At 41.1% G+C, this 14794-nt stretch overlaps 1 protein-coding gene and 1 long non-coding RNA gene across 3 annotated transcripts in view; one reads left to right on the top strand and one right to left on the bottom strand.

The window, feature by feature from the left end:
* LOC140739788 (guanine nucleotide-binding protein G(q) subunit alpha) overlaps positions 1-4589 on the bottom strand; it is a 123398-nt gene extending 118809 nt beyond the window's left edge. The window contains exon 1 of the mRNA XM_073068312.1: positions 3970-4589. Coding sequence (XP_072924413.1) covers positions 3970-4105 — 136 coding nt within the window. The 5' untranslated portion in view covers positions 4106-4589. The remainder of the gene's footprint in view (positions 1-3969) is intronic.
* A 167-nt stretch (positions 4590-4756) lies between these two features.
* LOC140740348 (uncharacterized) overlaps positions 4757-14794 on the top strand; it is a 98613-nt gene continuing 88575 nt past the window's right edge. For both annotated transcript variants that reach the window (XR_012101823.1, XR_012101824.1), the window contains exon 1: positions 4757-4842. This is a non-coding gene — a long non-coding RNA (uncharacterized lncRNA). The remainder of the gene's footprint in view (positions 4843-14794) is intronic.

The following is a 14794-nucleotide window of genomic DNA, read 5'->3' as shown; positions in this document are numbered from 1 at the left end:
CAATCTACAGTTCTTCAAGCTATTTAACATTGTCCCAAATAATATAACTAACTTGCTTGAGAATGAAATGGACAGCAAATTCACGTCAATCCCAGGAGATATAAAGTTATTCCAATTTGTCAAAGTTAACTGTTTCTTCAGTCATTGCAACACTTTAAAAATGAAAAACAATTTAGGAATTTTCACCTAGAAAGACAATCATATTTTCTAATAATTTGACAAAAATAATTTCTTGCTGTTAACTGTTGAACACTATGATCAATGCACTGTAAGAACTAAAACAGTAGTGTATTTTTTTTAATATTTCAATAATTGACACAAGAAAATCAGAGCTGAACATTCCTTGGTAATTTCTACTGTAAATAAAACATCCCAAGAATAATTTACCGAAATTTTCCCAATTCGTACATTAGCTGCAACCAATTATATTAAGGGCAACTTGAGTTACATACTTCTTTATCAAAGACTCAAAATCTGCCCTGCAAGTGTACAATTCAACAGTTACCCTTTGCTCCATATGATCATGAGTGGTATACAGTCACACACACATATATACATATATATATATATATATATACACACACACACATACACATATACACAAATATATATATACACATATACATATACACAAATATATATATACACATATATATAAATAACTGCTTTCTAAGGGTCTTTCATCTCATCTATTTTCAGAAGTGTTCCTAAGCATCACCACTATTTAACTCTTTCTTTGGCTGTTTCCCCACACATTAAAAACTGTATATAAATGCAGACTCATCCCATTGATTCTTGGTTATTTACAGTCACAACTCATTATCACAAAAATCCTTACATTGACTGGTAAGATGTGATATCCCAGCATTCATAGACCAAATGAAAATGCTCTAATAAAGTTATAGTAGGTATAATTTTGATATAATGGCAGTTTATCAAGTTGTTGCATTCCTCGATGTCCCCACTTCCAATCTGTGAAAGTAAATTACCCATTTCTATCTTGGCAACTATCCAATATAGCATTTAAAATTTCAAGTGCAAGTAATCATAAGCAAGATCCATGTATTGCTATGATGCAGCATGTGGGAATGATGCCAGAACTGGCTCCTAATTTTTAGTGATCTAAAACTATGGAAGTGGCAAAAGTAAAAACCTGTCATCCAAGATACTAACTTTTTAAAAAAAAATAGCTACCCATGCTCAAAGATTATGAACCAATTATAGGTGGAGACATCTGCTGCTGCTTCTCACAGCCAACATTTCTATATACATTTCATTCAGCTGTCCACAGCGCAATTTACAACATGAATTTTGAATTGCCTCCTGTATACTTGCTTAGACTAAAAACATAGTTCAAATTGCCTAGTTTTTTTTTAAATTCATGCCACATTAATCCTAATACCCAAAGCAGTGCACATAATCTATGTTTTACAAGATAGTTACAAAGTTTTGCTTTTAAATAAGTTCAAATAAAGATGATTAAACTCTTAAGTACAATCAAAATGAATACACAACCCCCAAAGCACCTCAATATACCTATACCAGTTATTTCACTTCGAACACCTGTCTAAATGCAGAATTCAAAGGTACATTCCCTCGGCTGAAGTGGACACAACCCGCTTCACATAATATCTTTTCTGTGATACTGATTTAAAATTTGGTCCTAGACACGAAACAAGGTGTTAACTAACTTTGTTAATTATCCAACAAACTAAAACTAAAAAAAATGATGTTAGCTCTAAGTAGACAAATAGGTGTTAACAATAAAAGTAGAATTTCATAAACCATAGTGGGAATCCATATTATTCTGCCTTTCATGAAACCGGCTAAGTAACGGCACCACTTTACCTCGGCCACTTTTCCAAGTACATACTTGAACAGAATATTCTAAACCATATAGTTGTACTTATAATAGTTCATACCACTCTGGCCCTGTATATATTAATGTACAAATTAGGAACACAATGTTGAAGTACTCGTAACTACAAAATTGGACAATCACAGCTGTGTTACAGAAACTGGCAAGTGTCAATAAGAAACTGTTAAATGTGGTTACTGAGAAGTGTAACAAGTGGAAGGCAACTAAAACATGCAGTGCCAAAGGCTGGAAGGATACAGGTTCCCGCTCAATTGGCTGCACACTGATCTCATTCATACCATCAGCTGGAGGGCAAAAACAGGAAGAAAGAAAAAAATTTCAATACTTCCACACAACTATACTCTTGTGCACCTCCAATTGTATGACAGAAGTCTAGAAGTTGTTTCTAAGCTTATGACTTGGAATTAATGCAAATACTTATAAACTAACAAAATAAATCAAATTAAGACTATAAATTGGAATTTGATAGTTTTTGTTATTAATGCAGATCATATACTGAAATGTTAAGATGGATAACTTAAGAGTTAAATATATTTCCCTCTTTTTTGAAAGCACTTATGACACAAAAGTGATTACAAAGCACAGATTTTTTTCTCTACATAATTATTGGGAGGAATAAAATTAGGCTTTGAAGATTCAAAAAAATGTAATCTCTATTTTCCATATTGTATCTAACATAAGCTCGCAATGTTGTGTGCAGGTTATTGACTTGAAAAAAGACAAATTTTCCACATTTTCTAAATATCTCAGCAGACTGTTGCACACAACTCCAATCAGTTGCTGCCTTCTGTTAGCTCTTTCTGATTGTGAAGATCACATGGGTAGATCACAGCATCAACCTAAAAGTTTTTTTGCAATTGTTGTACAAATGGCAGAATTCCTCACAAATATCATTCTTCCTTCACAAGGAGATTTGTCTTGCCTTTTTGACAAAGATAACAAAAAACACATTTTTTTCTATAGTTACTCCTTACTTCTACATTTATCCAAAATTAAACTGAAAACTGGACACTGACATTTTCAAGTTCTCCATAAATTGGTTTGCCTGCTCTATTTGAACAGGTCGGCATAACAAAAGAGTAAATCATACAACCAACTGGCAACTATTATAGCTAACAATTAAACCCAAAAACTAACCAATCTTTGACTCACGAGAAACTTCAGATCAATTCCTTGCTATTTAAATTTCACAATATGAACACAAACCCCTATACAGCCTTTTATTAACATGTCTAAATACCCACAAAAGGGTTAAAACGTTGATAGGGCTTGCAGAAAGAATGAAAACCTTTAGTGACAGTTCTATATAACATCACATTCATCGGAACTGACAACTTATTCTGAGGGAAGGTCAATCAGGAATGTGAACTCTACACGTTAACCATGCTGCTGTAGATTTCCAGTCTTTATTTCTATAACTTATCACCTATACACACACCATTCACCAAAGAAGAGATTACAAAGATATAAACCAAAAATAGTCTCCTTTAACATAAGGCAAAAAAAAACTGGCGTCCATATAATTAAACTCTGTTAAGCAGTTCTGCTGGGAATCATTATTTCCCCAATGTAATTTAGAAACGAGGATCAACATTAATTACATTAAAATAAAATATGCTTAACCACAGGAAAAAGCCAAGCAACGCTCTGGATAGCTAACAGAAAGGCCACTCCATATTCTAGGCCTTGGCTAGGCCTTTCAAGTGACTGATCAATCTCCTCGATCGCTGAAGGAACATAAAATCCGATCACGAAAACAAAACTCAACATTCTCCCTCCTCGTCCTTCAAGCAAACGAAACCAATTACATGTCTTGCGTGTCAAGTTTCCAAACGAAAACGGTGTTTAACACAAACACACACACAAAAAAAATCCCTGGGAATGCAGAAGAAAGGTGGGGTGAAATCCAATATGAAGGAATCAGATAGGGTGAGATGGTGAGGGAGAGAAGAGGGGGATAATGATGGGCGGGCGCGGGGGGGGGGGTTCTCTTTATCTGCTGCCCGCCACCCCAAGTCACACCAGCAACCCCCCCCCCCCCCCCACTTCCTCCGCCACTTTTCCTCCCCTTTTCTCCGGCCTTTACTCACCCAGAAGCAGCAGCTTCAGCTCCCTACGCGCATCCCGCTTGTCCCGTCGCAGCTGCCTCTCTATCTCGGCGTTGATTCTCTTGGATTCTTTCGCCTCTTCGCTAAGGCAGCACGCCATGATAGAGTCGAGAGTCATGAAGCCTGAGGTATTTTGTAGAGGGGGGCTGGCCGAAGGGGGTCGGTGGGGAGGAAGGGAGGGGGACAAGAGGAAGGAATGACTTTCTCCTCACAGAAACGCCGACATCAAGGGAAAGAATGAAAAAAAGAAACGGAGGCGGAAGAAAACCGAATAACCCGCTTACGGGTTATATTTTTTCCCACATAATCCCTCTATCCGTCAAATTCTTTTCTGCTTCCTCCTCGCTTCTCGCTCCAACTGTTCACCGCCACCACCTCCTCCTCCTGGTGTTTTTCGATTATTTTAGAGCGAAAACAATAATAAAACGTCCCCTCTTCCTCGCTGGACTCGCTCGCACACATACACACACCCCCGTTCGTACCAACTTGACGGCCGGAAGCGAAGGCTCGGGGAATGTGGGGGAGGAGGGGCGAGGAAAGAGAGAAAGTGAGAAGGGAGGTAGGGTGATCGGCGCGCTCACGTGCGCACGCAGTGGCAGTTGGCGTTTGAGCGCGAACCAGGGTGGGGTTGCGAAAAGGCTCGAGAGCTCTTGGGAGGGGGGGAGTGCTCTTCCCAGACCACCGTGTGTTTGAGTGATGGCTGGCCGCGGCCAATCAGAGCGAGGCTCGGCGGACGCCACTTCAGCGAACGAGGCGGGGCAGCCGCGCGCGCCGAGGGGTGCGGCGGGCGGGCGCGCGGGCGCGTGCGTGAGCGAGCGAGCGCGCCGATCCCGCGCACAACGAGAACTCGTTGAGGTAAGGAATGCCCAAGGTAGAAGGAAGCGAGTTGGTGAAGATCCGTCCATTCCCGAGCCCCGCTGGTCGCGACTGGCTTTCATTTTGCTGCAGATAAAGTTCTTGATGATTGTCTCTAGCATCTTTTTATTTTCTATTAGAAAAGCAGCATTATCCAGTGAACCTGATCCTTGCTATAGACACTGCCTGACCTACTTAGTGTTTCCAATATTCTCTCATTGCCACGGGTCGTAATTTGTTTTGATTTTTTTAAGCACCGTTGTGCAAGAAAAATGCTGGAAAGCTGCGACATAAAGTACAAAATGTTGGATACATTCCCAGGTCAGTTAGCATAATATGATAGATGAGAGAATGTTAACTGTTTCACTTGTGCATCAGAACTACACACTGGTCAAGAAGTATTAACTTGTCTCTTATCACCACAGATGTGTCTAATTTTTTTAATCAAGTTTATTATTTGACTGCTTGGTATTTTTTGACAGGGCAAATGAAGAGATTTCTCCTGGCTAGAACAATTTCAGAGAGAATTAGAATCAGATTTATCATTCCCGACTTATGACATGAAATTAATTGTTTTGCAGCAGCAATACTGTGCAAAGACATAAAAATCTCTTAAATTACATTAAAAAGTGCGAAAAATGAATTTTGCAACTGACCATTAAGGGAAAGGATGGAAAGAAATTTCTTTTTGCAGAGTGTAATCAACATTTAGAATTTATTTTGAGATTTAGCACAGAGTAGGCACTTCTGGCCCTTGACACCATGCACCACCCCCAAAAAAAATCCCCTGATTTAATCCTAACCTAATCAGGTGATAATTTCCAATGACCACCTACCAGTGGGTACATATTTGGACTATGGGAGGAAATCCATGCGGTCACAGGGAGAACATACAAACTCCTTATGGGCAATGGCAGGATTTGAACCTATGTCACTTGTACATGTCATTGTGTTACCCACTACGCTATGGTGCCACCCTAATCCCCAAGAAGACGGTGGAGGCTCAATTGGTGTGAATATTCAAGACAATTTAATGTTTATTAATAATAATCTAGGGATATGGAATTAGTGAGAAAATGACACTAGATGAAAAGGGACCCAGTGGTTCACTCCTGTTTTTATTTGTCATGTACCTTTTCTGATTATATACATTTGTTTCAAAATATGGCTGAATAGTACAGCTATAGGTTCAACTGTGAAGTTAAATCCAAATGTGTGCAAAATAATTTGGTGCTTTATTGTGTAATTATCTACCATAAATTACCACTTTTTATAGTCCAACCACTCTATGTCATTTCCATGTGATTTAAATATATCTTTGCACTCCATCTATACAGTAACCATAAAATGGTGATTGTCAGCTGTACTTCTGGGGTAGCACACGTGCATCTTAAGCAGAGGTTCAAGTTCTGGTTGAGAGATTTGACCACAAAAATCTCATCTCAGTGTGGTACTGATTTTTGGATATGATGGTAGATTTTTTTCTGTTTATTCATTCAAGTAGACGTAAAAGATTATATTTTGAATACGGCCAATGTGTGTCTCCAGAGTCCCTACTGATATTTTCCCTCACTTAGTAACATAAACAAAATGCTGGAGGAACTCAACAGGTCAAGCAGTATCTATGGAAAGGAATAAACAGTCGATGTTTCAGGCTGAAACTTTTAATCAGGGATGGAAAGGAAGGGGGAAGAAGCCAGAATAAGAAAGTGGGGAAAGGGGAAGGGCTACAAACTGGAAGGTGTGGTTAAGTAAGAAGCTGGGAGGTGATAGGTGAAAAAGGTAAAGGACTGAAGAAGAAGGTATCTGATAGTAGAGGGGAGTGGGCCATGGGAGAAAGGGAAGGAGGAGGGGCATTGAGGGAGGTGATTGGCAGGTGAGAAAAGAGGAGGTAAGAAGGGAGCCAAAGCGGGGAATGGGGTAAATTACTGAAGTTAGAGAAATTGATGTTAGTGCCGTCCGGTTGAAGACTACTCAGACAGACTATGAGGTGTTGCTTCTCCATCCTGAGAATAGCCACATTGTGGCAGTAGAGAAGGCCACCAACATGTCAGAACAGGAGTGGAAATTGGAATTTTATGGTTGACATCCTGCTTGTTGAGGTTGGAGCGAAGGTGCTGTACAAAGCAGTCCCCCAATCTACATCAGGTTTCACCAATTCAGAGGAGGTTGCACTGGGAGGACTGGATACAGTACAGGCTTGCAGGTGAAATGTTAGCTGACCCGAGGCCCTGAATGGAGGTGACTGGGCATGTGTAGTGCTTCTTCCAGTTACAGGGGTAAGTGTCAGGAAGGTGATTGGTGGATGAATGGACAAGAGATTCATGGAGTGAGCAATCCCTGCGGAGAGTTGGGTGGGGGGGGAGGTAAAGATGTGTTTGGTGTAGAATCCCATGGAGGTTATGAGCTTGTAAAAGGTACCTTGTAATTTTTCCACAGGTTTTAGCATATAGTGCACTGCACAGGTGCAAAAATTAATGCTACTCCCTCACAGTTCCCAAGACCCTGGTTCAGTCCTGACCTTCAGTTTGCGTGTTCTCCATGTGACTCCTTAAGTTTCTTTAGAATGCTCTGGTTTTCTCCCTCCTCCCAAACATAGGCAAGCTGGTAGGTTAAGCTTTGAACCGTTACTGTGTCAATGAAATGGTAGAAGCTGGGGTGTGTAGAGTGTGTATTGATGTGGAAGTTCGTTCAGTTGTAGTGTTCATGGGAGCTGGAAAAGTAGCAAAGGAAATAATTTGCAATACTATGGGCAGTGGATGAAGAAATGTGATTAGCTTCATTGCACTTGCAGAGAACTGGTACAAAGTCCATGGACAGAGTGTCCTCTTTCCATGCCTTAACCATTCTATGATTCTAATTCTGTGGTAATACTTCAGAAAGAACTTAGAACATTCTGAAAGTGATGTGGAAGTTCTTCTGAATATTATGCCAATATTAGATGAGAAATAGTGCGAGACTGTTCAAGTAGAGCGTAATTGCTAACATGGACTGGTTGGGTCAGTTCTTGTGCTGTACATCCTTTATGTAATCCTATGATTTTTCTGTCTACCTTGAAGCTACCAGAATTCAGTTCGTCATTATGTGTGACATATTTCAAAGTGCGAAGGCCTCATAACATCAAGAGAAATGGAATGGAAATGCATTTAAGCTTGTGTTATCATTCAGTTTAATAGTTTATACTGTTCCTTATAAATTTATGCCTTTTGCACAGTATATTGAGCTTTTTTAAAAGTTCTGATTTGAAGCCCAAATCTGGTTCTTCCAATCTAGTCATTAATTACTTTTCTTCTCCATGTCTTAGTTTTCATGATTAATCAGTGACACTTTTCTGAAGTTCCCTGTTATCCTGCTCTAGGATTAAGCTTTCAAAAGACATTTGTAAGTATAAAATGTAGCCTTTGAAAGTCAGTTTCAACCTATCTTGAAGAATTACCATCTCTGACTTCTGATGTTAACATAACATGATGCAGTAGCAATGATTCCTAATAGTCACTTGTGTGCAGTTAGAGATGAATCTTGGAAAACCCATATTTGGATTACAGACAGTTTTGAATTCGCCTAAACTTAGTTGACGGTGTTTTTTTAGTAATTTCCTAGACTGATGTACTTACTTTTATTTAAGCCCATCACCCCAAAGGCCACCAACAACAGCTCGCCAGAGTCCTCTTTCAAGTTGACCCCAGGTGTAGGCTATCTTTTTGGTAAAATTCTTCCTCTCCTGGGGTTGAGGAGCTTCTGATGGTGTTTCTTTAGCTCTGGGTTCTTACGCGATGGGGTTGCTAGCCCCAAGTCCACCCTCTTCCTTTCGCAGCTGTGCTTGGGGCTATCCATGGCAGCGTTCTGAGGGATATCACTCCATTTCTATTTCAAAAGCTTGAATTCTCTTTCGGTGGGCCCATCAGATGAGCTACTTTCACAAAATTTTATGGATAGCTGAGATCATCAGTTTGGGTGCAACAGTCACAATTTGCTATTCACTATATTATAAATTTCCTGCTATTTGACTCTTGCCAATAGTTCTAGTTGGACTAACTTTTCCTCATTAAAATCCATTGGTGCCCATGGGTGTTTTCACTTTTTAGAATTACTATGAAAATGTGCAGTACAGGAGTTCCCAACTTTTTTAAAGCAATAGAGCCTTACTATTAACTGAGGGGTTTGTGGACCCCAGGTTGGGAAGCCCTGACCTAGCACATTGATAGAACAATGATGGCTCATTTCTCTGTACCACAGCAACATTGGAGTTTGTGGTCTCCTAAAGAAAAGAGCATTGTGCACAAATTTTCAGAGATCAGATATGAACAGGCATCCTACACGTTATCTTTTTCCCAAATCCTGCTCAATTTACCTAACTAACAAAACAAATCCACAGAAACAGTGAGACAATTAGAATCTAATACTCATATAAAGCTGTTTCAAAGATAGGATGACTCAAGGTCAGCGACACAAAAAACACATAAATCATATTTGTGTCCCATTTATAGAGTAAACAAATAATTTAAAAAATACATCAAGCCATATATGGTGGTTTTGCAGCAGTTGACCAAAATCTTGATCATGGGATAGGCAGTAAAACTCCTTAGTGAGGCAGAGAGATTTGGGATGGTCGAGAAACTAAATTCAAGCTAGTACTGGTAGTTTTATGCAAAGCTACTGTTTTTATAATGGAAGATTTTGTCCATCATCTTCTGGATATCCTACTCCAAATTGGAATTGGTTTGGCTTTCTTACAAAATTCAACGTAACAGTTGTGCTTGAAAAACTTTGTGACAGAGCCATTGGCTACCTTTAACTAGAATACTTTAGCAATCTTTGAAGTATGCAATTTTAATTTTATTGAAACTTCTATACCAATAATGAAAAAAAATCATATATATACATATTTGTAAAAGTAGATCTTCTTGGTTCCCAAAATGGGTTTATTTTCTAATAAGCATTAATAAATGTACAGGGTATAATAGTCATTGTCAGACATGTCGGCAACTAGAACAGCAAAGGAATACTAATCTTAGAGTGTCCACTGAAAATCATCAGATAAGTACATGCTTTTGGAGGATCTCAGTGGGTCAAGCAGCATTTATGGATACAAAGGGATAATCAGTGATTTGGACTGGGATGTAATGTTGGCTATCCCTTTTCTTCCAGAGATGCTGCTTGACCCGCTGTGTTCCTGCAGCAGTTTATGTTTTACTCCAGCATCTCTTGTATCTCCTCACACAGTCCTCAATCTTCAAAACAAGTACAAAATTACATTGATACACCATTGGTCCTATTATTAACTTTACATTAAAAATACTAGATCAAACATCGGCTCATTCAAGTATAAGCTGATCACCAGGCAGCAACATATTTAGAATCAAAATGAAGAAACTACGGTTTAAAAGTTCCAATGCTTCTGGCAAAAGATAGTCTCAACACTGTCAATGTGGTTCAGAGATTCATCAAAATGGCATGAAAAGTAACTTAGGAAGTGCTTGAAAAATTGTTCAGCCAAAATCTCGAGAACCATAATTGACTTGTGGAAGAGAGTGACACAAAATCTTTGTCTTGGTGTAAGAAGCATCTTCCTTGCCAAGCATGTTGAAAATTCTGTTATCTACAAGGTAAGTAGGTAAGCCTGAAAGAAATCAGTGTCCATTGAAAAAAGTGGTAGAGAAATAAAGGTGAGGAAAGCAACATTCACATTAGGAAAGAATATATGAGACAACAGCAAATGAAAGCTGGAGCAGGCTGCTGGCTTTCTACACTTACAACAATGTAAGTATGATGAACACAGTTCAGCCTTCTAGAGCCTATCAGTTTCTGTAACTTCAGGTGACTTTCTGTTTCTAGCTGCCATCCTTTTTCTGTTAATAAATGATACATCTGTGATAGTGACTTATTTTTTACTTTCTTTATTAACACAGTCTAACCTGCTAGACATGTCACATAGTATAGCACTACATTTCTTTGTCTGTTGCCTTGGTTTCTAAATAATGTATACATAAACAAAGTCTTTGAGTCTTTATTTAATAAATTTAGTTTGAACTTGGAAGGACACAGAATGCCCTACAGAAAATATACCATTTATCTTGCAATTCCAGTCAATAAACGTTGTTTCCTTGAAACAACCAACCTTTAATTAAATTTGCAAATCTTTTGAGAATATCTTTAAGTAGGACAGATTGGGGAGCTCCTCCTGCTGTTAAACACCAGCTTTACCCTGGATGTTTAACATGGTTTTACCTAGATCTTGGTATCAGAATTTGGCAGAACCGATATCAAGTCAACTGTGTGAAGAATGCCATTAAGAACTTCATGCTCTGGGTACTTCCAGTGTAAGTATTACTGTGAACACTGCATTATCCAATTTGTCATGTAAAGAAAATCTTTTGAAAATGCACAACTGCAATTCACAACTATAGATGGAAATATTTTGGCACCTATAGCATTATATAAACCAGGACTATTCAGCACAATTTCAGAATCGACGGACCTGAAGAGGACAAGGTTTACCTCCCAATCTGTCCCTGGAAAACTTTATGCATCTCCCATTCTAGTAACTGAAAGCTACATTTTCTGATCACAAACAAGAGAAAGTCTGCAGATGCTGGAAATCCAAGCAACAGACACAAAATGCTGGAGGAACTCAGCAGGCCAGGCAGCATCTATGGAAAAAAGTATAGGTGATATTTCGGGCTAAATATTTGGGCAGGACTGGAGAAAAAAAGCTGAGAAGAAGATTTAAAAGGTGGGGGGAGCAGAGATCGAAATGCCAGGCAATAAGTGAAATGGAGGGGGGAGGAATAAGGCAAAGAGCTAGAAAGTTGATTGATGAAAGAGACAGTAGGCCATAGAAGAAAGGTGGGAGGGGCAGGAGCTCTGGAGGGAGGTGTTGGGTGGGCAAGGCAATAACATGAGAGAGGGACAAGTTAAGGGGTGGGGAGGGGGGTGTGTGGAGGCATTACTGGAAGTTTGAGAAATCGATGTTCATGCCATCTGGTTGAAGCCTACTCAAACCCATTATGTATAAGGTGTTCCTCCAACCTAAGTGTGGCCTTATCCTGACATGGATGAATATATGGGAATGGGAAGTGGAATTAAAATGGGTGGCCACTGGGAGGTCCCGCTTATTCTGGCAGACGGACCATAGATGCTCCATCAAGCGGTCTCCCAATCAACGTCGGGTCTCACCGAAATACAAGAAGCCATACCGGTTACACCGGACAGAGTATAAGGCTCCTAATAGAGGCACACTTCAAGGACTGTTTAAGGCCCTGGATGGTAGTGAGGGAGGAGGTGTAGGGGCAGGTGAAGCACTTGTTCCACTTGCAAGGATAAGTGCCAGGAGGGAGATCAGTGGGGTGGGATGAATGGAGTCGCATAGGGAGCGATCCCTGCAGAAAGCAGGAAGTTGGGGGGGGGGGGGACGTGTTTGGTGGTGGGATCCAGTTAGCGGTGGCGGCAGTTTCGGAGCATTATGTGCTGGACGCGGAAGCTAGTGGGGTGATAGGTGAGGACAAAAGGAACCCTGTCCCAAGGAGCATGGCCAGAGGATGGGGTAGGAGTAGACGTGTGTGAAATGGAAGAGATACGGTTGAGGGTAGCGATGATGGTGGAGGAAGGGAAGCCCCTTTCTTTGAAAAAGAAAGACATCTCCTTCGTTCTAGAATGAAAAGCCTCATCCTGAGAGCAGATGTGGCGGAAACGGGGGAATTGAGAGAAGGGGGTGTTTTTACAAGCAGCACATTGGGACAAGGTATAGTCCAGGAAGCTGTGAGAGTCTGTTGGTTTATAATAGATGTCGATGGATAAGCTGCCTCCAGAGTTAGAGAAGGCCTCAAAGCTCTCCGTTTCTTTCTGGAAAGCAGACCCAACCACTTCCCCTCCACCACCACTCTCCTCCGCATAGTTGAACTTGTCCTCATTCCTAATGATTTCTCCTTTGGGTCCTCACACTTCCTTCAAAGAAAAGGGGTAGCCATTGGCACTCGCATGGGTCCCAGCTATGCATGCCTGTTTGTTGGCTATGTGGAACAGTATACAGTATGTTGTAAGCCTACACTGGTGACCGTCCCGCACTTTACCTATGCTATACCGACAACTGCATTGGTGCTGCTTCCTGCACCCATGCTAAACTCGTCGATTTCATCCATTTTGCCTCCAACTTCCACCCAGCCTCAAATTCACCTGGTCTACTTCCAACACTTCCCTTCCTCGATCGCACCGCTTCTATCTCCGGAGACATCTTATCCACCGCTGTCTATCATAAACCAATGGACTCTCACAGCTACCTGGACTATACCTCGTCCCACTCTGCTGCTTGTAAAAACGCCATCCCTTTTTTCTCAATTCATCCCTCTCCGCCGCATCTGTTCTCAGGATGAGGCTTTTCATTCTAGAACAGAGATGTCCCCCGCACTTCCTGCTTTCCGCAGGGATTGCTCCCTGCATGACTGCCTAGTCCATTCGTCCCTCCCCACTGATCTCCCTCCTGGCACTTATCCTTGCAAGTGGAACAAGTGCTTCACCTGCCCCTGAACCTCCTCCCTCACTACCATTCAAGGCCTCAAACAGTCGTTCCAGGTGAGGCGATACTTCACCTGTGAGTCTGTTGGAGTCATATACTGTGTTCGGTGTCCTGATGTTGCGTCTTGTATATCAGTGAGAACCGGCGTAAATTGGGAGACCGCTTCGCCGAGCATCTACTCCCCATCCACCAGAACAAGCGGGATCTCCCAGTGGCCGCCTATTTTAATTGCACTTCCCATTCCCACTCCAATATGTTCATCCATGTCGGGATAAGGCCACACTTGGGTTGGAGGAACAACGATTTCTCAACTTCCAACAATGCCTCCACCCACCCCCCCCCCCCCCCACCATTTCCCATCCCCTTGTCCATCTCTCATATAATCTCCTTGCCCACCCATCGCCTCCCTCTGGTGGTCCTCCCCCGCCGCCTTTCTTCTTTCTTCCATGGCCTTCTGAGTATTTCATCAATCAGCTTCCTAGCTTTTAACTTCATTCCTCCCCCTCCAAGTTTCACCTATCGCCTGGTGTTTCTCTCTCCTCCCTCCCCCACCTTTCAAATCTACCCCTCAGCTTTTTTTCTCCAGTCCTGCCGAAGAGTTTCGGTCCAAAACGTTGACTGTACTTTTTTTTCCATAGATGCTGCCTGGCCTGCTGAGTTCCTCCAGCATTTTGTGTGTGATACATTTTCTGCTCTGCTTCAGAATTAGGTTTATTATTATCATTGTCTTATATGATGTGAAACTTCTTGTTTTGCAGCAACAAAATGGTGCAAAGGTACTTTAAATAGCAAAATAAATAATTCAAAATAAAGAAATAATGAGATCATGTTCATGGGTTCATGGGCCATTCAGAAGTATGATAACAAAGGGGAAGGCACTGTTCCTGAATCCCTGTGGGTCTTTAGGCTCCTGACAATAGTAATGAGAAATGACTTATCCCAGATCCTGACGATCCATAATGATGGATGCTGTCTTCTTGAGGCCTCTTGAAGATGTCCTCAGTGATGGGGAAGGTTGTACCTGTGATGGGGCTACCTAAACTTGCTACTCTCTGTGGCCTCTTGTGATCCTGTGCATTGCAGGCTTCATACCAGGCTGTGATACAACCAGTCACAATGCTTTCCACTGTACATCTATAGAAAATTTTGAAGTCTTTGGGTGACGCTATTTAGCAAGGTTGGGGATATTGGTAGCTCGGGTTAAGGCATCTGATGTTGCGGTGTTTGCCGAGCTTAGCAATTAGCTTGCAGACATTTCATCACCCGCTGAGGGGACATCCTCAGTGCGCAGTTGTTTGTGTTTCTCTCTGGGAGTGCTCGTGTTTATAAAGGCCCCGGTTCATTTGCCTCGGTCCTGATTGGTTAACCCTTCAGTTGACCTTTGAATTCTCTTGGCTTGCCAAACGCACATTGAACTGTTACGGTTTATCCATTTGGAAA

This window comes from Hemitrygon akajei, chromosome 16 (assembly GCF_048418815.1).
Source record: "Hemitrygon akajei chromosome 16, sHemAka1.3, whole genome shotgun sequence".
NCBI classification, from domain to species: Eukaryota; Metazoa; Chordata; class Chondrichthyes; order Myliobatiformes; family Dasyatidae; genus Hemitrygon; species Hemitrygon akajei.
The sequence above is the reverse complement of the archived record's forward strand: the minus strand, read 5'-3'. Positions and strand labels throughout refer to the sequence as shown.